General features: G+C 46.9%; 1 protein-coding gene across 14 annotated transcripts in view; it reads right to left on the reverse strand.

The window, feature by feature from the left end:
- TENM4 (teneurin transmembrane protein 4) overlaps positions 1-25,916 on the reverse strand; it is a 1,162,188-nt gene that overhangs the window by 70,582 nt on the left and 1,065,690 nt on the right. For all 14 annotated transcript variants that reach the window (XM_086385810.1, XM_086385811.1, XM_086385817.1 and 11 more), the window contains 3 exons: positions 10,099-10,218; positions 4,481-4,742; positions 1,667-1,934 (listed from right to left, as the gene is read on the reverse strand). In XM_086385810.1, coding sequence (XP_086241936.1) covers positions 1,667-1,934; positions 4,481-4,742; positions 10,099-10,218 — 650 coding nt within the window. The remainder of the gene's footprint in view (positions 1-1,666; positions 1,935-4,480; positions 4,743-10,098; positions 10,219-25,916) is intronic.

Consider the following 25,916-nt stretch of genomic DNA (forward strand, 5'->3'; position numbering starts at 1 on the left):
CCATTCCCTCGTCCAGGGGATCTTCCCGACCCAGGGAACGAACCCATGTCTCCTGCATTGCAGGCAGACTCTACCATCTGAGCCACAGGGTAAGGCCTTGGTACATCATTAGGAAATGTTAAACAAATGTTCTAAATATTTTAAGGACCCATGTCAACTGATTCCAGGGAAATGATCTTTAGTATGCAAAGTACTTTAGGTACTAAAGTCTTCATGCACTGTTATTCGTAATAGTGGAAAGTTGGAAGTAATCTAAAGGTTGGAAGGGGATGAGAGGTTGAGCAAACCAAGTGCATGCACTCGAGGGATATGCAGCCACCGGAAGTTGTGGTTATGAAGATCATGGGTGACATGGAAGGTGCCTAAGGGGTAATGCTGAGTTAAAGGCCTGGTTATATATGGTACTAAATCTATGTTAAAAAACTATACATGAAAAAAGAAAATAAATTTTAATGTTAAGAAGTAGTTTTATTTGCTTATAGGACTATGCATAACTTTATTTCTATTTTTTGGCCCATTTATCACATTCTTATCGATGAACATGGAAATACTTGAACAAAGAAAAAAAAAAATCCAAAATCACTGATAATGAATACATGGAAAAGGAGCTCCTTCAAGGTACTCTGAAAGCTGGAAGTTGCTTTGAGGTCTCAAAACTTGAAAATCTCCGGTTTCACTTCTGTTTCATGGATCCAGGCCTCCTTAGGGGATCACTGGGGGGCAGGCTAACCATGGAGGACTCCCCAAGGCTGGGTTTGGGAAAAGCCCTGTGACCGCCCTATGGGAAGGGACTGGCAGAGACAGGAATGCTGTTTCTTCCAAGTATCTTTCTGGGCAGACACTGCTTTCCAGGGGGCAATGCCCTGCCACATGCTCGAGACGGGAATTAACACCTGGGCAGCTCTTCAGAGCTTCCTTTAGGTGCCAGGAGAGACTGCTGGCTCCCCATGGCAGGACGGAATGTGCTGGAACGTGCTTCTGTGGTCTCTTCCCTGTGACCTTGAGCCCCACAAGGAGCCACTCTCTGCTTTTTCATGGTCGCCAGTCATCTCAGGAAAGCAAGCCTCAGCCCCAGTGCAGAGAGGCCTTGACGGGCTGGAGAGCACTCAGCGCTCTCATATCACCTGAAAGAGGTGGCAAGGCTTCATTGCTTCTGAAGAGACCACAGAAGCAGCTTGGTTTCCAGAAGGGACTGTGAACAGCGAGGGACAGCATCTTGGCTCCCAGCGTGCCCAGTGGGGAGGCGGTGGAACGCAAAACTTCAAGGAAGCTCTGGGGAAAATCCGGCCCAGCTCCTTCCCTGTGTGGCCCTGGGAAGTCCCCTCACCTCTCTGGGCCTCAGCTTCCTCGTGCAGAATACGAGGATGCTTTCTGACTCACAGGGTGGTTGTGAGGATTAACTGAGATATCAACATACAGAGAGTTCACCCTCCGGAGCAGATTCTCAACAGACCCTCTTCTTGCCTGCCTGCCTTGCTTCCTCTCCCTTCCTCTCCTTTCTTTTTACATTACTTCTTCTCTGCCTCCTCACTCTGCCTTTGCTGAATCTAGAAAGGGAATGAAACTGGAGCAAGGATCAAACAAGGGAAGAGGACCAAGAGCCCTGTCCCCCCAAACCTTCCTGTCTCCTGAGGACGGCGCTGGGCCCTGCGGTGGGGAGGCTTACCAAAGGCTTCTGAGAGCCCGAACACCTTCTGGTTGTAGACGTCCGTCTTGTCCCAGATGAAGTAATAGGACAGGTCTGGGGCGGCAGCAAACCACTTCCTGAAGAGGCGGCCCTCAACCGCCACCATGAGGTGGACCTTCATGAGGTTGAAGGGGATGGTGGGGTGGGTGAGGCTGATCCTCAGGACAGATTTGTAGCCGGGGGTCCGGCTGCTCAGGTAGCTCAGCCTCATCTTGCAGCCGGAGATGGCGATTTCCTCCTGCAAAGCCTGGAGAGACAGATCACAGTGGGTGACGGTCACGGAATCACTGGCAGAGGGGAGGCGGCTGCAGCCTCACAGACTCTGGGTGTTGGAGGGGCAGAGGAGGAAGAGGGGGAAGGGGGAGGAGGAGAAAGCGGACTGCAAAAAGGAGCGGGAGGAGGAGGAGGGAGTGGGGGAGGAAGACAAGAGCCAGAGGCCTGCTGTCCGGGGCGCACTCTCAAGTGGCACATCCCTGCCTCGTTGAGCCTCTGGCTCTTCCCCCTTTCAACAGGGATGACGATGTTCAACTCACTGCATTAGTGAGAGGATAAGATAACGTGTGTAAAAAATACTTAACATCACCTCTCATTCACCTGCTGTGCCATCCCAGAAGACCCAGAAGAACCTCAGCATTGCAGCTTCCCCACTAGGTTAGCTTGCGGACCGGGAAGGCCACATATATAAATGGCCCAGCACATAACGAATACCCAGTAAATGTTTCTAAGCAGGATGATGGTACTATGGCTGTTGTGGCTGCTGCTGCTGCTGGAAGCAGGGGGCATTGTGAAGACAGACCTTGCCCTGGGATCAATGTGGAGAGCTGTCTCAACTAGAAGAACTGCTACTCTCTCAAAACCTTCCTAAGGTAAGATCTGTTACAAGTGACTTTCCTCTTCAGGAGGGTAAACAGAGGCTACAAGATGTTGATGGAGCCATTAGGCGGGGCTGGAAGTACAGGCTGCCAGGGACCAGGAGCGAATGGCCCCCAGCTCACCAGCAGAAAGAGGGCAGACGGGCTGCTTGGAGCCTGTGTGCTCCAAGGCTGTGCTGGAGGAGCAGCCTGGTGGGGAAGGCAGTGCTTCACCTGCTGGTTCAAAGGGCTTGGCTCCAAGACAGGATGCTGAAAATGAAATGCCAAGACGCTGAGGCACGTGGCTGAAGGGAGAACTTTTATCGGCTTGATGCTCTGGGCTCTGTTTCAAGAAGGGGACGTCAAATCAATTGAGGCTAACATATCCATTAAAAAGACAGTGATTATTTTACTCTCGTGTTCACGGGGGAACTGGGCCTTCACAAAGAAAGGCCTCTTCCTTTCTGTCCATGTCATAGACCGGAATGAATTCTCACTGGTGCTCCGTTCTCCCGAACACATGATGTTTCTGGGATGGGGCCTGTATGACAGCAATCTTCCCCAGCTTCGGCTCATAAGTTCTAGGCAAAGCAGGGCTCGAGTGCCATCCTGATGTGCTCATACATATTTATTAATACTTTCCTTAACACACCCTTTAAAATGCACATCTCCCTGTACTTGCAAAGGCTAGCCAATGACAGGACTGGGGAAACCAGATATCATGTATTTCATGATATCTGATAATAAGCAAGGTTTGTGACCCAGCCAGGCTTGTAGACATTCAGCCCAGGGAGCACTGTAAAGAGGAGGAGGACCCTTCACCTCATTTGTTCCAAAGTCCCTGCTCCCGGGAAGCTGTCTTGCCGGAGCCAAACCAGGGCTGAGTAACAAACCACCCCTCTCCAGCAAGCTCCAACTCCACCGACAGCCATCTCCTAAGAAAGGTCAGCCTGGTGGTGGAGACGTGCTGCATCTCTGAAAAGGAGTCAGGTTTCAATCTGAGGGTGCAAGGAGAATTCCCAAATGGCTGCATTTCCTTCCTTTGGGCTGTGTCTGAAGCCACTCACCAGGGCACAGCAGAGAAGTGTGCCTGCTTAGCCAGGCAAGAAATACACACACGAACACGTCTAAACGCCCCGTTGCCCTGACACTGGAGATCATTAAGGTGCCAGTCTCCAGAGCTCTCGTTAGGCTGGTGGGACGGCTGGGGCTTCTCCCCCAGCTTTCGCACCGTCATCCCTTGTCCTCCCCAGCCTTCCTTTCGGCCATGAGAAACGGGGCCTGGATGGCCAAAGAAATTCAACTCCACACAACTATGTGAGGCAAAGAATCTATCTCGATTTCTATCAGATTAAAATGCATTTTTCCAAATTACTTCCTTTTAATGATAACGGAGTAAAGCACTTACATGCATGGATTTGAGCCACAGCACTCATTAACTGGCCTGAAGGTGGAGCGTGTAAAATAATCTTCATAATAATACTGGTTAAAATCTGTCGAGCACTTAGTAGGTGCCAGATACTGTGTGAGGCATCTCATACACGTTTTCTCATTTAATCTTCAGTGTGATGTGAACATTTGGGACCTCCTGTCTCACTCCTCTTGGTGGAAATTATCATCACTATTTTTAACAGAAATAATGAGAGAGGGGAGACACTGGAAGCTGGGGAAAGGGGACGTAGAATGAAGTGGATGGCAGAGTGGAGAGGGCATGGGGATTTATTACATCTTGGAGGATGCCAGGCACTTTAAAGGGCTCACGTGTATTAAATGCGTAAGGTGGTGGTTGTCATAGCCCGACACCACCCCGCAGTGGGGTCTTGGCCCTTGGGTTCCGGGTGGTGGGCTGATGGCTGTCTCTGTCCCCTGTCTCTGAGATCCTCCCCCACCCCCTAAATGAAATAAAAGCATGGAGAAATGCAACTCAGAAACCCGGGTGTACCTGGATTTCCGGGACAATGGGGCCCTTCTCTGCACAGGAGCTGGCGAAGGACGTCAGCGGGGAAGGAGACAGGACAGGGTTGGGGCGGGCGAAGCTGCTCAGGTCACAGCTGGGGATCTCGTTCTCCTCGTGCCGCATGACGATGGTTTCCATGACGAAGAAGCGATCCCAAGGCAGCCAGAGGGTGTGCTCCTGTGCGATGAAGGGGGCCCGCTCGAACCGCAGGATGATGGAGACTCCGCCGTTGGTGACCAGGTCAAAGCTGTTTGGGAGGGGAGGGTGAGAAGGAGAGGAGCGGCAGACAAAGAGGAGAGAGGCAGAGAAAGGAGGAAAAATTACACCAAAGGGTCTCAGCACTTGCTGAGGGAGATCCTAACACCTCAAAGACCTGACCACAGTCACGCACAATGACCCAGATCCCGGGAGGCATTATTGTTTTGAAAGTGATTCACCACAGAGAATTTGCCAAGATCAAATAATAACCTGCTATGGAGAACCGTTTTCCAGGACACAGGACTGCTGATGAGCCTCTGCTGTGGTGCTTCAGCAGAGCAAACCCTGCCCTGGCGTTAGGAACCCTAAGCTTAGTCCTGGCTCTGCCATGGGCTACTGTGTGATCTTGGGTAAGTCACTTAGCCTCTCTGATTCTCAACTGTCTCATCTGTAAAAGGCAAAGGTTCCAATAAATTCTTCTTAAGTCATTAAGATTCTATGACTCCTCAGTAATTTTAGGGCTTCCCTGGTGGCTCAATGGTAAAGAATCCGCCTGCCAATGCAGGAGACCCAGGTTTGATCCTTGGGTCAGGAAGACCCCTTGGAGGAGATAATGGCAACTCACCCCAGTATTCATGCCTGGGAAATCCCATGGATGGAGGAGCCTGGCAGGCTACAGGTCCATGGGGTCGCAAAAAGAGTTGGACGTGACTGAGCAACTAAACAACAATAACAAAAATAGTAACTTTAACTCTGATTATGATACTCAACCAGGCTTCTGGAGTTACAAAACAGTGAAGTTTAGAGAAGGGTGCGGTTAGAATCACCGTAACTTAAGTGAAAGAGGAACCAGAAGACGGGGTCCCAAACTCTGAGATGAGATGAGATCTCTGCGGCAGTATCGCTGAGAGGTGGTCACCCAGCCCTTGTTCATCGCCCCTTGGGGATGGCCAGGCACTTGTTGCCAGCTCTGCTTTTGGCTCAAGCATCTTAATTCTCATCACCTGCAGACAGACCTGGCAGGGTACTTGCCCATTCAAGCCTTGGCATGGAGTTTTTTTTTTTTTTTAAATCCCAGGAAACTGAGTCCCCACTTGTACCCCATGTTTCTGACACTGCCTCATACAGTGTCTGAGCTGGGGGCTCTGCAGCTTTGTGGCCAGAGACCAGGCGAGCTCACGTTACAGAAAATGGCAAAGGAGGCCCAGCAGCAAGCCCAGATACATCCCTAGCTCTGCAAGCGGCATCTGCTTTGTCAAGTAGAGTGTGTGGCTGCTTCTTAAGACCTCACGTTCAATGTGCAACAAGATTAATTCAGACCCACCCCCATCAAAACAGGAAGTTCAAAATCAAGTAACAGCTGACTCACTGGAAGCGAACTTCACTGCCATCGGACCTAGTCCTCTCTCTGAATCTGATGTTGTACTTCATTCTACAGAATCACCTCCAAGGAGCCAAATTTCCAGTGATGATATGCTCTGCCCCCAGGAGGACTGTCTCGTCTCTGGTTAGTTCTGGCTGTTAGTAGACTTTTCGGGGGGTGTGGAGTGAGCCTGGCTCCCTCTCCTTATGGCGCCTTAGCCACTAGGCCTTTTTCTTCCAGCTGCAGTGACTTCAAACTAGTCTGCCTCTGCCTTGGACAGTCCTCTACGACTTGGAAACGTTGATCCTGTCCACCTGCCACCTCCCGGCTCTGATGTCTCCTTGGACAGAGCCCTTCAGCTCTTACTCTCAGGATGCATTTCCAAGGCCTGTTCTCATCTTGCTCTTTTGGATGGAGGGCTTCTGCTAGCTCCTGGCCCCCTCAGGATTCCAGTCCCCTCCCCGGGTCCCCTCTGCACCATCACTGTGCACTGGGATCCCACATTCACTCTCAGACCCAGGGACACCGATTGCGCTCAGTCTCTCCAAACTTAACCCAGTGTTTCATGGTTATATGAATAGTTTATAGATCGAATGCATGAGTGACACTGTCAACTTCTTCTGAATTGACTGTACACTGAACACCCTAAGTTCTTCCCTCCTTTGGCTATTACTCTAAGTCAATCCAACGTTTACCTGTGCAGCTGGTTTTTGGGACCCTACCCCAGGACCTCATTTTCATCCCAGATAAATGCCCCTGGCAGGATTAGCCTCATTGCTCCAGTTTGCTCTTCCCTCTTCTAGAAGCTGCAGGGGTTTTGCACTGAACTAGCATCAAATCTTGCTCTTGGTAGATGGTGCCCTTGGATTTGGGTTCCCAAGCTCTAAAGCCTGACTCTTCCGTGTTATGCTAAACCTTTTTATCTGTTTTGCCTGCTCTTCACTGAGCCCCTTCTAGGTTCATGTAACCTCTGTGTAGAGGAAGCTGGGTACCACCATCCTTTGATATTTGATGATAGAGAAAAACCAGGGAAGGTGTTTATTTTCAGCTAAGAGTTTAGGTGTTGGCTTTGTTTGGGGAAAACACCCAGGGAACAAGTTTTCTGTCATAGAAATGACAGCATTTGTACTTTGACAGGACATTTTTTTTTAACACCAAAAGCATTTTGTATTGGGGTGCAGTCGATTAACACTGTTGATGCAGTTAGCTCCAGGTGAACAGCGTGGCGGAACATTTTTAACTGTCAAGCAGGACTGTGGCCTGACTTACACGCTCCCTTCACATGAGGATGAGTGTGCGGAGGGAATGAAGACAAAATGAAAAGACGCTTTCTCAAGGCCCTGAGCCGGCTGGGGGTGGCTGCTGCTAAGAGCCAGGCCCGCTCATCTGAAGGGAAACTTTGCTGCGGACACGGCTGTGATTCTGACCTCAAAGGGAAGGCCTGCTTCTCACATGAAGCCCAAACTTAGTGATGGCTGGTCAGAGCACTGCTACTTAGCCCACAAGTGACTGACATCGCCTGTCTGAGCCTAATCTCCTCATGTGAGATGAAGTTGGTGATCACTGTTACTTGGCAGAGTTATTAATTAGATAGATGAGATAATGGATGAGGAAAGCGCTGGGCTCCATTCCCTGGGCTTTGTGCTTCAATGACTCTGAGCTGCTTCTCTTGTCTGCTAATTCCTCTAAATTTTTCTTCATGACTTCTATTTTCCATCTTTCTAATCATCTGTTTGGCTAGCTTCCCTGCTACTGTCTTCTGTTTGTGAAATCTTACGACTTGAGGTCTGGCATTTCAGCATGGTGTGTGTGTGTCTAAGTGTGAGGGTGTGTGTGTGTATAAGTGTGAGGGTGTGTGTAAGTGTGAGGGGGATGTGGATCTGGGTATAGGCAAAGGGCCTGCAGAACAAGTGAGGAATACAAAGATGAATTGGACCCGGTCCCTGGACTTGCATACACTATTATCTCCAGGCTGTGTCTGTAGCCTTTCAGTTTCTCCTGGGTGTGAGAGGTAATAGAAAAGGTGAGTCAGGAAAACATGGGAGGGAAATTGGCAAGATGCTCCTCATTCGCATATAACAAACAGGGCTCTTCAGAGAATAAGTAACGCTTCGAGAATAAGTAATGACTTTACCATGCATTATCTAGTGTCTGAGATGGGAAGAAAATGTAAGCCCCATAAATGCACTGGTAAGAACTGTTCTGAAACTCAAGCTCTAGATTATGGCAGAGTCTGGCCGCTATGGTGTGATTTAGTTGGCTGGTACAGGACATACGACTGACACTTACCACCCAGGACGACCATGCTGTCATGCAGAGACTGCAGGGACAGCACAGCAGGAGGAGTCAAAGCGTAGAGGTGCTAAGCAGGCACTGCCCAAGGCCCACCAAACTTAGTGGACTCTGGTGTGTCTTATGGATCCATCCTAACCAAGCACAGTGAGCCGAGGATGGACGATTTGCTATCTCACAAGAACGATGGACAAGCTTTTTTTTTTTTTAATTAAAAAAAAAATGTTTTGGCCATTCTGTGCAGTATACAGGATCTTAGTTCCCTGACCAGGGATTGAACCCCTGCCATCTGCAGTGGAAGCATGGAGTCTTAACCACTAGACCGCCCAGGAAGATTCCTGGACAAGTTTTATGGCAAAAAAAAAAAAAAGCAGTCGCCATGACTCCTTTTTGATGACTGTTTCACAGCAGGTAATAATGTGGTCAGGACACCTGTTACCTACAGTGCTCACATCTGCCGTTTCCATAAAGCAGGCAGCCCAGAGGTGGAAGGTGGGGAAAACACCAGGAAGGAGGAGACGTCTCTGTGCTGTAGCGCGAGTCTATACTGAGGTGCTTCTGGGGGTCAGTGGCCTGGCCCGGGGAAGACGGCCCCTGGGGACTGGCCACCAACCTCTTCCATTCACGGGGAGGGGGAGGAGGGGGAGTGGGCCTCCCATGCCGAGCATGCCAGTCCCATCTAAGAGGCACACATGTCTACAAACAGATGAGACTCTACTTCATTATCACCTCGGCCAGGGCACGTTCACATCTGAGATTGGATTAAAGAGGTGCTAAAATCAATCAGGCTGGAGCATAATTTCCAACACAGAGTGAAAATCAACCTTATGGGCCCACACTTAGCCAGATGGACTGCCACTACCTGATTTTATTAAAAATAGAGGACTTGTCACCACTGACAGCCTAAATATCCCACTTTCCTCCTTTCCCTCCCCTTCTCTCTGAAATAGTCTTATGGCTTGCACTGGAATTATCACCTTCCCAATTTGTAATTTTAATAAATAGCTAATATTTATTGTATACTGACTATGTGTTAGACCCTGAAGATACAGGGTGAACCAGAGTGGGGCAGGGTACTAAAATTTATTAAACACCTAGTACGTGCATGGCGTTTTTCTATCAAAGAATTGAATACTTACCACGCCACTGGGTAAGACTGATAATATTAGGGACCACTTAACAGAGCAATTGATCTGATCTGAACAGATGAAGAACATGAGGCCAAGAGAGGCTTGGAGATAGGTCCAAGAACACATGGCCAGCAAATGGGGGAGCTAGAGTGATTAGAGAGACCTGACTTCATTCAGGCTGGTAAACTAAAGGTCCTCACAGGGATCTTAAGGTCAGAGCTCAGTTATCAATCAGCAGCCTCCATAGACCTAGGTGGTTGCAGATGGAACCATGCAGCAGGAATGCTAAGACTTTAGGAGCTGTCTGGTCTATAGAAAATGGTCCATGTGACAGTATTTTATATCATAAGCTATGAAACAAGAAAATATATATAAGGTACCTAGTGGTTACTCTGAGAACCAAAGAAAAAACTGCTTAATTTAGAGCCAAGATGACTCAGGACAGAGTCAGCTACAAGACCTCACTCACAGCAAGTGAGCTGCAGGGTTGAGCACATGGATGCAGGTCCTCTGACTCCAGGTCCCATCCTCTCTGCACGATGTCATTCCAGCAGCAGCTATGTTGGCAAGACCACGAGTACAGGGTCTTTACTAGCTCTGGTTGCCAAAAGTCCTCTTACCTGCCATCCTGCCTGCTGATCGTGTATCCAAAGAGAGGGTTATTGACAAAACTGATATTCACACCAACCAGTGGGGTCCCATCTGATGTCATGACTTGACCACGAATGACACATGCATGCCTGTGGGTAGAAGAGAGAGAATAACATGACCTACTTATGATGGTAGAACCCTGGCTAGCAGGTAAGAAGACAGAAGGCAGGTCACTCAGATATATCTTGGCACCCAGGGCTCATGGTATCCACTCAACATGAGCACTACTTTTTTATTTACTGCCTCAATCTTTTTTAGATTAGTACAAAAGTTAATGTGGCCTCCGTCTGTGAATTTTAAATCATTATAACTAGGCTCAAATACATCTTTATTAATCAAAATAGGAACCATTACAATGAACACGTTTTTGCTAATGAGAAATAAGTTTGTTTATTCCTGTAGAGTAAAAATCTGTGCTTTGGGATTCGATGAAATATTGGAAAGCATTTTCTGTCTCCTGCTGGTTGTGGATGTGTTTTCCCTGCAAAAAGTTGTCAAGATGCCTGAAGAAGTGATAGTTGGTTGGCGACAGATCTGGTGAATATGGTGGATGATGCAAAACTTCACAGCCCAATATGTTCAACTTTTGAAATGATAGTTGTGCGATGTGTGGTCAGGTGTCATCACGGAGAATTGGGTCCTTTTAGTTGATCAATGCTGGCTGCAGGCGTTGCAGTTTTCGGTGCATCTCATTGGTTCACAGAGCATACTTCTCAGATGTAATGGTTTTGTTGGGATTCAGGAAGCTCTAGTGAAGCAGACAGACCAGCAGCAGACCGTCACCAAACAATGACCAGGACCGTTCTTTTTCGGTATAAGTTTGGCTTTGGGAAGTGCTTTGAAGCTTCTTCTTAGTCTAATCACTGAGCTGGTCATCACTGGTTGTCATATAAAATCCACTTTTCATTGCACGTCACAATCTGATTGAGAGATGGTTCACTGTTGTTGTGTAGAATAAAAGAAGATGACACTTCAAAACAACGAATTTTTTTTTTTTTTTGCAGTCAGCTCATGAGGCACCCACTGATGGAGCTTTTTCACCTTTCTAACTTGCTTCCAATGCTGAATGGCCATAGAATGGTCAACGTTGAGTTCTTTGGCAACTTTTCTCGTAGTTGTAAGAGGATCAGCTTTGATGATGCTCTCAACGGTCATTGTCAACTTCTAATGGCCGACCACTGTGCTCATCTTCAAGGCTCTTGTCTGTTTGCAAAACTTTTTGAACCACCACTGCCCTGTACATTTGTTAGCAGTTCCTGGGCCAAAGTCATGATTGATGTTGTGAGTTGTCTCTGCTGCTTTATGACCCACTTTGAACTCGAATAAAAAAAATTGCTTGAATTTGATTTTTGTCTAACATCATTTCTACAGTATAAAATAAGGAAAAATGAGCAGCAATTAATAAGTCAGGAGCAAAATAATAAAGTGAGGAATATGCATTAAAATGATGTATAACAAGCCACTTTTATTTCAGAATGTATTCTAATATCAAATGGCAAAGTTCAACAATGTAAAACCCCAACTACTACTTACTAACCTACTAAGTCATCAAACTTTCTCTAAAGAATTATTATTGAGAAAAATTTTCAGATGTCTCACTTACAGGTTATGTTCTACGGATACTGTACAGTGCTGTAAGGAGACGAAACTGATCCAAGGGACCCATACAGTACAGTTGTCTGTGTTGCATGATTGCTCAGTCATGTCCAACTCTTTGTGACCCCATGGACTGTAGCCTGCAGACTCCTCTGTCCATGGATTTTTCCAGGTAAGAATACTGGAATTGGTAAATGGGTTACCATTTACTTCTCCAGGGGATCTTCCAGACCCAGGGATAGAACCTGGGTCTCCCACATTGCAGGCAGATTCTTTTACCACCTGAGTCACCAGCGAAGCCCTACAGTATAGTTATGCATATAAATTTGCAGTCATGTGACTTGGGTTCAAATCCTGGCTTGGTCACAGCTCTTTGATTCTCTGTTCTTCATCCATGTTCAGAGTAACTCCATACACGGCATTATGTATGGCATACATCCTGGCACAACAGTCTCACTAGAAGCAGACACTGAAGAAAGTGACCAGGATGGAGAGCACTTCCTCTCATCTGGCACAGGAGACAGGAGGAGGGCAAAAGCTGAGGTCCCCTTGGAGCGGGTTCTGGAACCCAGCACCTCTCCCAACACCACCTCCCTACTCTCCTATATTCCAGGCAACAAGCCATCTGCTTTTCCCCAGCTTGTCAGGCAAACGTTTAAAGCCTCTGTGTCTGTGTGATGTTCCTCCATCTTCCTCAGATGTCATTATCCTGCAACCCTCTCCCCACTTTCTCATCCTTAAAGACCCAGCTTCAAACAACACCTCTTCCCTGAAGCCTTTCTTGATGCCCGTAATTAGAACTGGTCACAGTCTCTTCCAAAACCTGGCACCAGCCCCGTGATGCCCGGCCACACATACACGTTTCTCCTCTCCATGGATCACCACCTCTTTTAAGGCCACGGTCAAGGTCTTTTTTTTTTTTTTCCCTCTCTCTAGAGAACCTGGAAATGCCTAACTAGTACTAGGTGATTGCTTGCATGTGTGCTAAGTCGCTTCCGTCGTGTCTGACTCTTTGTGACCCCATGGACTGTAGCCCACCAGGCTCGGGACTCTCCAGGCCAGAACACTGGCGTGGGTTGCCATGCCCCTCTTCAGGGAGGTGACTGTGTAAACACACAGAAACAGTGAACTGAGTAAATAAGTGGAAGAATCACAGATCATCCAAAATGATGTTTTCCAAATATTTCAGAAACAGTATCTTCTTAGCAGATGATATTTTATAAGGATCCCCAAGTGGAAAACCATTAAAAACAAGATCTCCGGATGAAGTAGGGGTGGGGCCCCCTTTTCTGCTTGGGATGGTCCTGAAGGCAACTCTGTGGAGTCTTACTGTGTGGAGAAGCCAGAGGAAGGCTAGTTTGAAAATCGCTGAGTTAGCAGAAGAGTAGGAAACTTGGTCCGCAGACGTCATGGTGTTTGCTCCAAGCCACACAGGGAGGTAGGGGCAGAGCCAGCCCTGAAGTCCAGGCCTCAGCTCTGGGTCCAACTTTAGACCAGTCTGCACACCACTGCCAACGGGTGCATGTGGAGATGCTCACAGGTGTCAAGGTCCTAAGGGATCAGGACGCTGGGGAGACAACCCTAGGGAACAAGACAAATCTTAGGCAAAGATATAGGCGCTGATGTCCAGACCACCTTCTCCATTCACCTCAGTTCGGAAGGCTTTTTTCTGACCTGGGGAAGAGCTAGTGATGAGGCCTGTGGGCATTCATGAAAAAAAAAAAAAAAAGATCTTAAACTCTGCCTCTGCTTTATTAGGTACCTACATCTCTAGCTTCCTAGAGTGATAAACTTTTCTCTGTTTGATGAGAAAAGCAATTAACACCAGGCTTGTAAGCAGCTGGGCTCGCCGGTGTGAGCTTGTCCTTTCTGAAGGCAGGGATGACTACCCACAATGCACTGACAGCCCCCGCCCCACCCGGCCCCCTCCCCTCCCCACCACCACACACAATCTGGTTAATGTTAATTCAGTCAGTGGTTTCCTTCTGAGGCCCTTGGTCTAAATGCAATTACATGGCAAGCAAGTTAAGCAGGTGAAGCTCAGCAAAGACTCTCCGTTCCTGTTCTGAAGGTCTCCCAATATATTTAGGTAAAATTATCTCTCCGCTAATGCGAAAGATTTATTCCATCAATTGTATTCAGCCAGTACTGAGAGATGCTTTCTCTAATGGAGGAAAATTGGATTTCTTATTTGCTGGAACTCTGTCCTTCTAGAGAATTACTAACAGATCGCATCTCCTGGTGCTGGCTCCTCTCCAGCCTCCCCCTGACATCTGTGACTTCTGAGTGTGTCTGGACGATAACCAGCCCTCTGGGGATGGTTTCCTTTGGGGGGCTGCCCCGGCTGCTGCCCGTCATCCACAGGCAGGCCGGCCGCCTCTGATTTATCTCCCTTCAGGGATTTCCTGATAATTGGGCAACATTAAATCAGCACCATTTGGCCATCACGTCACCTCCACCTTGGCAAGCCCGAGCAGATGTAATTTTAGCCTGGGCTCCTGTGGATTGCCTTGGATTCTGGAGAAGATTAAGTGGACTCCCTGTACCCCAGTGGGCCACAGAGGCCTCCTGCCAAAACAGGCATTTGGCTCAGAAATTGAGTCCTGGAGAAAAACACTTCCATCCTCCTTCCATTTGACCATGACTTTCAGTTGTCAAGAAAAACCCAGTTCAACACAAAGTCTTCCGTGGAACAACAGAGGCTGGGGGAGTCTGCTCCAGGGATGGTTCTTGGAAATGTGTCTCCTGCCACGTGTTTTTGTCTAGGGAGGTCTGAAGAGATGTGTGTGTTGGGCTCCCAAACGCTTTCCTTCTTCATCCAGGTATTTATCAGATACCACCAGTGGGGCAGTGGCGAATGTTTAACAACTGGCTTTCCAAAGAACAGTGACTTTAACTTGCAGCATTTGCCTATTTCTGTGGTGTAAAGACTTCCACCATAGCCGATTCCATACTACCGATAAGATGTCACCATATCCAGAGCTGGGAAGAGATGGCCAACAGGATACCATGAGATAGCAGTATTTCCATCATAGAGACACAGGAGACCTAAATAAACTCTAGAACAAAGGTGAGGAGAAGACAGTGAAGTAACTAGGAAGTGGTAAGTTTTGATTATTTATTACCTTTGCTTTTAATATAATGTGTGATGTTATGTAGTTTTTTAAATAATTATTGTGCTTAAGAACTAGCTTGCAGAATTCCTGAACACTTAATAAACAGTCCCCGTGAACTGGTATGAGCCAGCTTCGTCCACCACTGCAAGACTGACCCTCATACTAAGGATCAGTGCATCTCAGAAACAGGTGCTGCTCTGACTGTGAAATTCTGTACCGGAAGGTCGCCTTGGTGAGAAATCACTAACGCAGGGTACAAATCAGTGCCACCAACTTGGCTTCTTGGCTGGCTTATCTGATCCTCTTACCATCAGTCCTAGAGCTGACGTGTTTTGCTTTTCTGTGGTCACTGTCTGGGCAGAACGGGGTTATTTTCTACTCATTCTTGGGGTCCCATCTAAGCTGTCATCACTTCAGTGAGGCTGTTGCCAGCTCTTCCTGGCACAATTAATAACCCCTCTGCTAGGCTGCTCTAAACCTTCCAAGTATGTCTCCACGACGTGGCTGTCATCCAGTGATACTATTCACATTTGCACAGCTATCCCACATGCTTCCATCTCTGAGGGCTGGGTAAGCATGAAATATTCTCCCTGAGTGCTTATTAGGTGAGAAATGATCAAGTAACTGAAGTTCAGAGAGAGCAGACTTGCTCAAGGTCATATAACAAAGAGCTCAGCGGGCTCAAAGCTAGGTCTCCTAATACTTCCAGGTCCTTCTTACCACTGTGTTATTCACCTGCGCTCACTGAAATTCACATAATTTAGAACACCAGGCATCTACTCAAAGCTAGGCACTGTGTTAGGTGCTGGGGTTATAGAAATACATGGATTATAGTCCCCAGTTGCTGGCTGGAGCTCAGCAAGGCCAATTTGAAATGTTTGAGTATAGTTGTCTGACACCAGTGAGTCAACACATGGGTTTGGCATATGTCAGGCAGCTGGGATACAAAACAAGCAATTAGGCTGGGTGAACTCTGCCAGAAAGGCATGCTTGTGCCAGGCCAAGGGTTGGGGGGGGGTGTCAAACACTCTGGCACTGGCCCAACCATACACTCTGGGCCTGATTGAGGTGCCCTGGCTGATGCCAGCGATGGGGAAGATCTGCCTGACTGCTTCCCGGGGACAGTGGCCAGGTTTGGATCATGAGAGGAAAGTGTTGGAGAGACAACACCACTGTGAAATAGAACCAAGCAAATACAAAACTCATCCGAGCTGCCCATCAGGGAGAAGTGGAGGGCTGTAGTGAAAGAGCCCTGGGCAGGGCGTCAGATCTCGGCCCTGACTCTGGCATGACCCTGGAGTGCACCTGGTCTCGCTGGACCTCCATTCTCTCATCTGTTCATACAGGCTGAAGTTTTTCCCAGCCGGATGTAAAATGGGATGTATGATGGCTTTAATCTGGTGCTACTCAATCCAGCTCAAGCAGCCCTACTACACATGGCTTCAGAATCCTAATGGAGCTCATACAATGCTTAAACTTTTTTCTAAATTTTTCCCCCTACAAGGAACCTTCCACCCATTCTCTTCACCTGAAAACCACCTGCTCATCCTCAGACCCCACCTGGAGTGGTACCCTAGCACTCGCATCCCAGGGCTGTCTCTGCTAATGTTGTCAGGCTATCGGGCAACCTTGTGATCTCCCAGCAGATCACGAGCTCCTTGAAGACAGGGACCACAGCGTCCTCACTGTTGGATTGCCAGCACCAAGCATGGGTGATGCTCATTTCTGAGTGGGCAAAAGAAAGCCTCTGCCAACACAGGGGTTTGCCCTGGAATTTGAATGCATGGAGCAGAGTAAGCTCTTGATAAATTATTTACTGAATGAATAAAGAACTGATGTGTTTCTGTAATTGAAGGTGAGGGAGAGACCAAAGAACTCTAAGCTACATGACCTTGACAGCGATATGGCTAGGGCACAGAGGGCTGCTGAAGCTGGGCTTCCAAGGTGGTCACAAGTTAGCTGCGTCCCAAGGCTTGGTTCCCTCACTGAGAGGATCTGCCCACCTGTGCCTGCAGCCCTACTACTCTTCCGTACACTTACAATTTTGCAAAATTTAAAAAAAAATGCTGGAAATTCAGTTAGATTTCTTATTCAATGTGTATTATACAAGAAGACAGGCAAAAGCAAAGGAAGAAAAACTGCAGCTTGATTTTTTGTTGTTGTTGCTGTTATTAAATGGAAACAGCTAATGAAGTTGTTATTCAGGAAAGTGGAATCCTCATTTGGGATCTATCAAGGTGCAAAGACAACTCTGGCCTTTTCTCTGCTGTGGAGCGTTTGCTGCTGTCTGCCACTGCTGGTTATGCAAATCACTCCTCTGCATTACCTACTTTAAACAGATTTATATGCTTGACTTGTACCAACACTTTAAACTGTTTTCTCCTAACTCATGCTGACTGATGGGGGATCTTTCCAGCACCCACTACACTTCATCTACCCTCTTGTAAGAACCTTGAAAAAAAAAGTGTGTTAGTTGCTCAGTCATGTCTGACTCTTTTGTGACCCCATAGACTGTAGGCTCCTCTGTCCATGGGGATTCTCCAGGCAAGAATACTGGACTGACCGCCATGCCCTCCCCTCCAGGAGATCTTCCTAACCCAAGAATTGAATCTGGCTCTCCTGTATTGCACGTAGATTCTTTACTGTCTGAGCCACCAGGGAAGTCCTGTAAGAACCTTATGTGGGCCCAGATGAGAAGCCCCACCTCACAGCCTATCATATGACCTCCATCAAGGGGGTTCCCAGTCAAAGCCTGACCCTGTCCACCTGGTAGCCTCTGAGACTTCTTTCCAGGCTGGCCACATGGCCTGCTCTGCAGTTTTCTCTTCTGATCTTTCCATCTTGGGGCTCTGCCTCCATTTCTTCAACCAGCTTTTCTAGCCTGATATCTTCCACCTAGTCATGTGAGAAGAAACCATCCTGATCATCTCCTTCACACTTCTTATTGCAGAAGTGAGGAAATAAAGTCTAGGCAGGGGATGGACTCGCCCCTTCTCACAAGAGTGGCTGAAGAGCCAGGATTCAAATTCAAGACTTCATTTATGGGATTTCTCTGGTGGTCCAGTAATTAGGACTCTGTGCTTCCAATGAAGGGTGTGTGGGTTCAATCCCTGGTTGGGGAACTAAGATTCCACATGTCATGTGGTACGGCCAAAAAATAAAAAGTACATTAAAGAAAATATTTCATTTACTATCCATGAGGACTCAGGAGAGTTACTTCAACTCTTAGGCTACTCACCATCTGACACAGACACACAACTAAAAACTGAGAATCTCAATTGGTTTTAGCTGCCGAAAAAATCAGAGTTAATGTCATCAGAGCAGGGCTCTGAAAGCCCTTTTTGATCAAATACCTTTTCTGTAAACATCTAGTGCAGGCTCCATGGATGCATTTATATTTATTAATAAGTTGTACACACGTGCTACCATCATTAGTTAATACTGGAAAGCATAATATATGCTTGGTACAAGGTTTAATGCACAAAAATGAATATTTCAACTAGTCTTGACAATTTTGAATCTTCTGCTTCCCTTTTTGTTAGATCTAATGAGAATGATCATTCCTGTTTTTAATGATCCTTCATAGTGGAGTTGAGGCAGACTTTGTACCAGGAGTAGCAATATCAGCTCTGCCATCTGACTGCCAGCCAGTATTAGGTTGGTGCAAGAGTAATAGTGGTTTTGGACTGTGAATTTTCAACCACTATAACCAGGTTCAAAAGTGAAAGTGAAAGTGAAATCGCTCAGTCATGTCCAACTCTTTGCAACCCCATGAACTGTATCCCACCAGGCTCCTCTGTCCACGGGGATTCTCCATTTCCTTCTTTGCCATTTCCTTCTTTAGGGGATCTTCCTGACCCAGGGATTGAACCTGGGTCTCCCACATTGCAGGCAGACTCTTTACCTGGGAAGCTGAAGCACTAGGCTCAAACACATCTTTATTAATCAAAATAGGAACCATTACACTGGAATGTAATCAATAGGAATCAATACATTTTTGCCAATGAGAAATAAGTTCGCTTATTTCTGTAGCATAAAAATCTGTGCTTCGGGATTCAACGAACTCTTGGAAAGGATTTTCTACGTCCTGCTGGTTGTGGAAGCATTTTCCCTGCAAAAAGGTGTCGAGATGCTTGAATAAGTGGTAGTCAGTTGGTGAGAGGTAACCTGAATATGGGATATGAGGCAAAACTTTGTAGCCCAATTCATGCAACTTTTGAAGCATTGGTTGTGTGACATGCAGCTGGGCGTTGTTGTGGAGAAGAATTTGGCCCATTCTTTTGACCAATACTGGTTGCAAGAATTGCAGTTTTTGGCGTATCTCATCAATTTGCTGAGCATACTTCTCAGATGTGATGGTTTCACCAGGGTCCACAAAGCTGTAGTATATCAGACTGACAGCAGATCACCAAATAGTGACTATGACCCGTTTTCTGGTGCAACTTTGGCTTTGGCAAGTGCTTTGGAGCTTCTTCTTGGTCCAACCACTATGATGAACCACTAATGATCACTGGTTATCATATAAAAGCTACTTTTCATCGCATGTCACAATCTGATCAAGAAATGGTCTGCTGTTAAGTAGAATAAGAGGACACTTTAAAACAACTTTTTTGCTTTGTGGTCAGCTCATGAGGCACTCACTCACTGAGCTTTTTCACCTTTCCAATTTGCTTCAAATGCTGCATAGAATGGTTGATGTTGAGATCCTGGACAACTTCTCACTTAGGGGTAAGAGGATAGGTCTCAATCATTGCTCTCAGTTGGTCACGGTCAGCTTCTGATGGCAGGCTACTATGCTCCTCATCTTCAAGGCTCTCGTCTCCTTTGTAAAACTTCTTGAACCACCACTGCACTGTAAGTTCATTAGCAGTTCCTGGGCCAAATGTGTTGCTGATGTTGGGGGCTGTCTTTGCTGCCTGATGACCCATTTTGAACTCAAATAAGAAAACTGCTTGAGAGGCAGGTAGCAGCACTCTTAGACTCTGTAATGATGGCAAAATTGGTCAGGTTATGAGCTTTCAGAGGAATATATTGTAGATGAATCTTCTCAAAACTCAATAATCGATAAATGACCTACATATTCTTAAGGACACAAAAGAAATGTGGTATTTTCATCTAGTTAGTCATTGGACAGGAAAAATGTCACTATGCAATGTTTTGTGACAAGAACTTGGACCATCTTGTTTTGCCAAAATGATGTATGATGATACTCTTTAATATTTTTTATTGTTTGTGTGTCAATGTTTGAGTTGAGGTTTACTATGTTAAAATTCTTGTGAACACTTCAAATAAAGTTTTTTTTCTTATAAAAAAAAAAAAACTCAAAAAAAAAAAAAAGAAAACTGCTTGAATTTGCCTTTTGTCTAACATCATTTCTATAGTCTAAAATACATATAAACAGCAAGTAATAATTCATTAGCAAAAAACATAAAGCTAAGAAGTGTACATTAAAATGATGTATAACATAACCACATTTAAGAATGTATTCCAATATCAAATGGCAAAGTTCAACAATGCAAAACCAGCAATTACTTCTGCACCAACCTAATATTTGCACTTAGAATCTTACTCTGCAAAATTCTCTTATGTCACTGGACCCCATTTTTTATGGAAGTTTGGTTTTACAGACACACACATACACCCACACACACATACCCACATATACACAACACAATTATGGTATAATTTTGTTGTTTGGTGCTCAGTTCAGTTCAGTTCAGTCACTCAGTCGTGTCTGACTCTTTGTGACCCCATGAATCTCAGCACGCCAGGCCTCCCTGTCCATCACCAACTCCCAGAGTTCACTCAGACTCATGTCCATCGAGTCAGTGATGCCATCCAGCCATCTCATCCTCTGTCATCCCCTTCTCCTCCTGCCCCCAATCCCTCCCAGCATCAGAGTCTTTTCCAATGAGTCAACTCTTCACATGAGGTGGCCAAAGTACTGGAGTTTCAGCTTCAGCATCATTCCTTCCAAAGAAATCCCAGGGCTGATCTCCTTCAGAATGGACTGGTTGGATCTCCTTGCAGTCCAAGGGACTCTCAAGAGTCTTCTCCAACACCACAGTTCAAAAGCATCAATTCTTTGGTGCTCAGCTTTCTTCACAGTCCAACTCTCACATCCATACATGACCACTGGAAAAACCATAGCCTTGACTAGACGGATCTTTGTTGGCAAAGTAATGTCTTTGCTTTTCAATATGCTATCTAGGTTGGTCATAACTTTTCTTCCAAGGAGTAAGCGTCTTTTAATTTCATGGCTGCAGTCACCATCTGCAGTGATTTTGGAGCCCAAAAAAATAAAGTCTGACACTGTTTCCACTGTTTCCCCATCTATTTGCCATGAACTAAAAAGCCTCTTGATGAAAGTGAAAGTGGAGAGTGAAAAAGTTGGCTTAAAGCTCAACATTCAGAAAACGAAGATCATGGCATCCGGTCCCATCACTTCATGGGAAATAGATGGGGAAACAGTGGAAACCATGTCAGACTTTATTTTTTGGGCTCCAAAATCACTACAGAGGGTGACTGCAGCCATGAAATTAAAAGACGCTTACTCCTTGGAAGCAAAGTTATGACCAACCTAGATAGCATATTCAAAAGCAGAGACATTACTTTGCCAACTAAGGTTCATCTAGTCAAGGCTATGGTTTTTCCAGTGGTCATGTATGGATGTGAGAGTTGGACTGTGAAGAAGGCTGAGCACTGAAGAATTGATGCTTTTGAACTGTGGTGTTGGAGAAGACTCTTGAGAGTCCCTTGGACTGCAAGGAGATCCAACCAGTCCTTTCTGATGGAGATCAGCCCTGGATTTCTTTGGAAGGAATGATGCTAAAGCTGAAACTCCAGTACTTTGGCCACCTCATGCGAAGAGTTGACTCATTGGAAAAGACTCTGATGCTGGGAGGGATTGGGGGCAGGAGGAGAAGGGGACGACAGAGGATGAGATGGCTGGATGGCATCACTGACTTGATGGACGTGAGTCTCAGTGAACTCCAGGAGTTGGTGATGGACAGGGAGGCCTGGCATGCTGTGATTCATGGGGTCACAGAGTCGGACACAACTGAGCGACTGATCTGATCTGATGGGATCAGATGCCATGATCTTCGTTTTCTGAATGTTGAGCTGTAAGCCAACTTTTTCACTCTCCACTTTCACTTTCATCAAGAGGCTTTTTAGTTCTTCTTCACTTTCTGCCACAAGGGTGGTGTTATCTGTCATGTCCAAATCTTTGTGACCCCATGGACTGCAGCATGCCAGGCTTCCCTGTCCATCATCATCTCTCAGAGCTTGCTCAAACTCACATCCATTGAGTCAGTGATGCCATCCAACCATCTCATCCTCTGTCATCCCCTTCTCCTCCTGCCCTCAATCTTTCCCAGCATCATGGTCTTTTCAAATGAGTCAGCTCTTCGCATCAGGTGGCCAAAGCATTGGAGCTTCAGCATCAGTCCTTCCAATGAATATTCAGGGTTGATTTCCTTTAGAATTCACTGGTTTGATCTCTTTGCAGTCCAACGGACTCTCAAGAAGAAAGTTCTCTTGAAGACAGTTCAAAAGCATCAATTCTTTGGTGCTCAGCCTTCTTTATGGTCCAACTCTCACATCCATACATGACAACTGGCATAACCATAGCTTTGACTATACGGTAAAGCTCTATTATTTGTAAGAATAAACCAGTAAAGCTCTGTAAAGAGTAGATCCTCACCTGCCTCAGAAAACCTTGTGTGCTGGTTCAGACATAATCAACTAACACTGGTAGCAAGCAAATCAAAGAAAACCCAGTGTTCCATCCAAGGAAACATTTATACTTACTTTTAAAGGTAAGTAAATGTGGACAGATGTTCTAATATTTTCTTCATGTACTTCATGGGCCACGTTGGGTAGCCACCCTGGGACTGCTGTACAGCACTCGAGTTACAATGGTGTGAGTCTGCTTTCTTTGTATGAAATAAGGTCTAATATACTGTATAGTACTGTATGCAATAACTCTGGGTCCCTCCTGGTGGTCCAGTGGTTAACAGCCCGCCTGCCAATGCAGTAGACATGGGTTCAATCCCTGGTCTGGCAAGATCCCACTTGCCGCTGGGCCACTAGGCCCATGCAACACAACTACTGAAGCCCACGTGCCTAGATCCTGTGCTCAACAAGACGCCCCTGTGATGAGAAGCCCTCTCACTGCAACAAAGATAGCCCCCGCTCGCTGCAACTAGAGAAAGCCTGTGCGCAGCAATGAAGACCCAGTGCAGCGAAAAATAGATTGATTTTTTTAAACAGCTAACTTTTAGCTGTGTTTCATTCTTTAATACTTATTTCAATGCTCTTCCTGGGTTTACTATGTATGTCTTTCAATTAACTTGGCAGGCCCAAACCAACAGAACTTGATTTGATAAAATCCACACTCTTATAGCACACCCAATGCTGCTGCCATGTTAAATTACTTCTCATACCCTTGTCTGGGCAAGCACTTCCCTGCCTCCCTGACTTTGTCTATGTTGGTTCCTTTGCCTCAAATGATTTCTCCACTTTCCTGCTAATCTGTCCTTTAAGGCCTGCCTCTCAATAAAGCTCTTCTTGACTTTCCAGGACAAAGAACCCACTCCCTCCTTTTGTGAAGAAAACACAATGTACTTATCCCACTGAAGTGTATTCATCTGTTCAAATACCTTATCTTCTCTAGATTGTGAGTTCTTTGTGGGGAATAACTATGTCCTTTTCATCTCTATAACGCCGTGCTTAGTGCAGCAGCAGCTCTATTAGTGTGCATTCATTAAATGTTAAGTAAAAAGATAAATGGAGATCACATTAATGGATGAAAAAACGGAAATGAAATATGAATAATATCAAAATATGAGAAATACGAATATAACTATTCCACATAGCCCAAAGTGAAAAATATATATGTGGGTTGTTTTTCTTGTTGTTTAGTTGCCAAGTCATGTTTGACTCTTTTGTGACCCCATGAACTGGAGCTCTCCAGGCTCCTCTGTCCATGGGATTTCCCAGGCAAGAATACTGGAGAAGGCTGCCATTTCCTTCCCCAGTGGATGGGTTGGGGGAAGAGAATCATAGACAAAAGGCCAGGTAAACGAGAATAGGGTTCAGTTGCTGGAAATTTAATTGAGCAGCTACTTTGCGCTATACATGGTTCTGGGTGATAGGGAAGATGCTTACGCATCCATTTCCTTTCCTGTGGACACTACAGCACCGCAGTGCCAGTGGTTTCTGGCTCATTTCCCATGGCATTCTAAATAGTTACGTTACTAACAGCAAATGAGACAAAATCCCTTTGCATGAGGAGCTCACCTTCTGGAATGAATACAATTTGACTTTATGAACAATCCTTGTATCTAGAAGTGAAGCTAGCATGGGGTGAAAAAAAAAAAAAAAAAGGGAGCTGCCCACCAGGTCATTCTAGTATGACAGACAGACGCACCACAGCTAGCATCAGCGCCAGGCCCTGCCCAAGTACCTTGACTCTGTTCCTTCACTTGGACTTGGGCTCAGTTCAGACTCCACCAGAGGCTCCCAGATCACTTGCTGGGTATGTGGGTTGAATGTGATAGGGGCGTACTCCAGTTCAAGACAGAACATGTTTTTCCTCTTGGACTTTGAGTATGTCTGGGGAGAGCAAAGAAGAAATCCACAGACTTCTTCAGATGAGTTGGAATTTAACTCTGAATGAGAAGAGTCCTTTGGGTGAATGGGCCCAAGCCCCTCATTTACAGGTGAGGGACACAATCCCTAGAGATGGGCGCAGCTCCCCCTTCATCACACACTGAGGCTGGGGCCTGGGCAGGTCTGCTGTGATGCTCTGAGCCCACCTGAGGGCATCCAATGACAAGACGGCCCTGCAACCACGCGTGTCTTCTGGGCCTTTAGACCTGCCTCCTGCAGAGCCCAGAAGACATGGTCCTGTGATCTCCTAACTTTCTGTGGCTGATGAGCTACTTCAGACACTCAGGGAGTGTGCGCTCCCAGGCCACAGATCTGATCACTCGAGCCTGGGGGCAACCTGGCTGTTGAAAGCTGATACTTTGGGCTGCGTCACCCTTCACAGGAATCCTCTGGAACAGTTCCTGCTGGCCCACAAAGGTGCTCACAAGAAGAGAGCCCTTGACTGTTTTCGACACTGAACTTCCAGAGAAGTGAGTCCTGGTTGTGGCAGAGGATGGGCAGGATGGAGAGAGACCGGCCAGTGATCACTTTGGAGGAGCAAGGCTCCTGATGCTGGGTGACAGGGCTGGTCGGGCAAGGGGACACGACTCAGAGACACCGGCCACGTGCCCCTGGAGTCAGGGAAGGTGACAGCGTGTCCAGAGAGCCTGTTCTCTGGGCCATGTAGCTGGAAGCCTGCCTCTAAGAGGATTCCTCAGGAGATGGCTTGTGTTGCTAGAAAAGCTCGAGGTAGCTCTGCCTCGAGTCTCAGTGGACAAGGTTGTTTCATGACTTCGTGTCCTGTATTCCTGTCTTCCAGGACAGGCCTTGCTTCCCCTGCAAAAGGGAGGCTTTGCTACTTTACCCCGAAAGGAGAGACTACGATGGAGTGGACATTAGATCCACTTCCTGAGGTAGGACGGGGGCTGGGCAGAGACACGGGAAGGGGCTGCAGAAATCAGCTCAGCCGGACCTGAGGTGCAGAACTACACACAGGCAGCATTCCAGGGAAACGGTCCTTCCGGGGTGGGGCAGAAGACCAACAGGGCACAGGGCGTGGTGAGGGGCTCCCAGGGCCAGCTGGATGTGAGTGCCCTGTGCACCAGGGAACAAGGCCCAGGTTCCGACACAGAGCAAGGGAGGAGTTCCAGGCCCAGACGCGGCAGGGGTGGGAGCCAGCCCAGGGGAAGCAAGACTCGAGGCGTCAGGGGTGGGAGGGTTGGGGGCTGAGCAGGGCTGCCAGGCTGCTTACATAGGAAACTTAGGGGTAGGAAACGAGGTTGGGATTCCGGGACAAGACAGAAACCCCTTGGGCAGAGCTGGCACATAAACAGTCAGGCAGAGGAACAGTAGGAAGACTTGAGGCTGGGCACCTAGGCTAGCTCCAAGTCAGTCGGGGTTGGTTCTAGACGCTGCAGGGT

This window comes from Bos grunniens, chromosome 29 (genome assembly GCF_055505025.1).
Source record: "Bos grunniens cultivar Pamir isolate PY7600 chromosome 29, Bosgru_T2T1.0, whole genome shotgun sequence".
Classification (NCBI taxonomy): domain Eukaryota; kingdom Metazoa; phylum Chordata; class Mammalia; order Artiodactyla; family Bovidae; genus Bos; species Bos grunniens.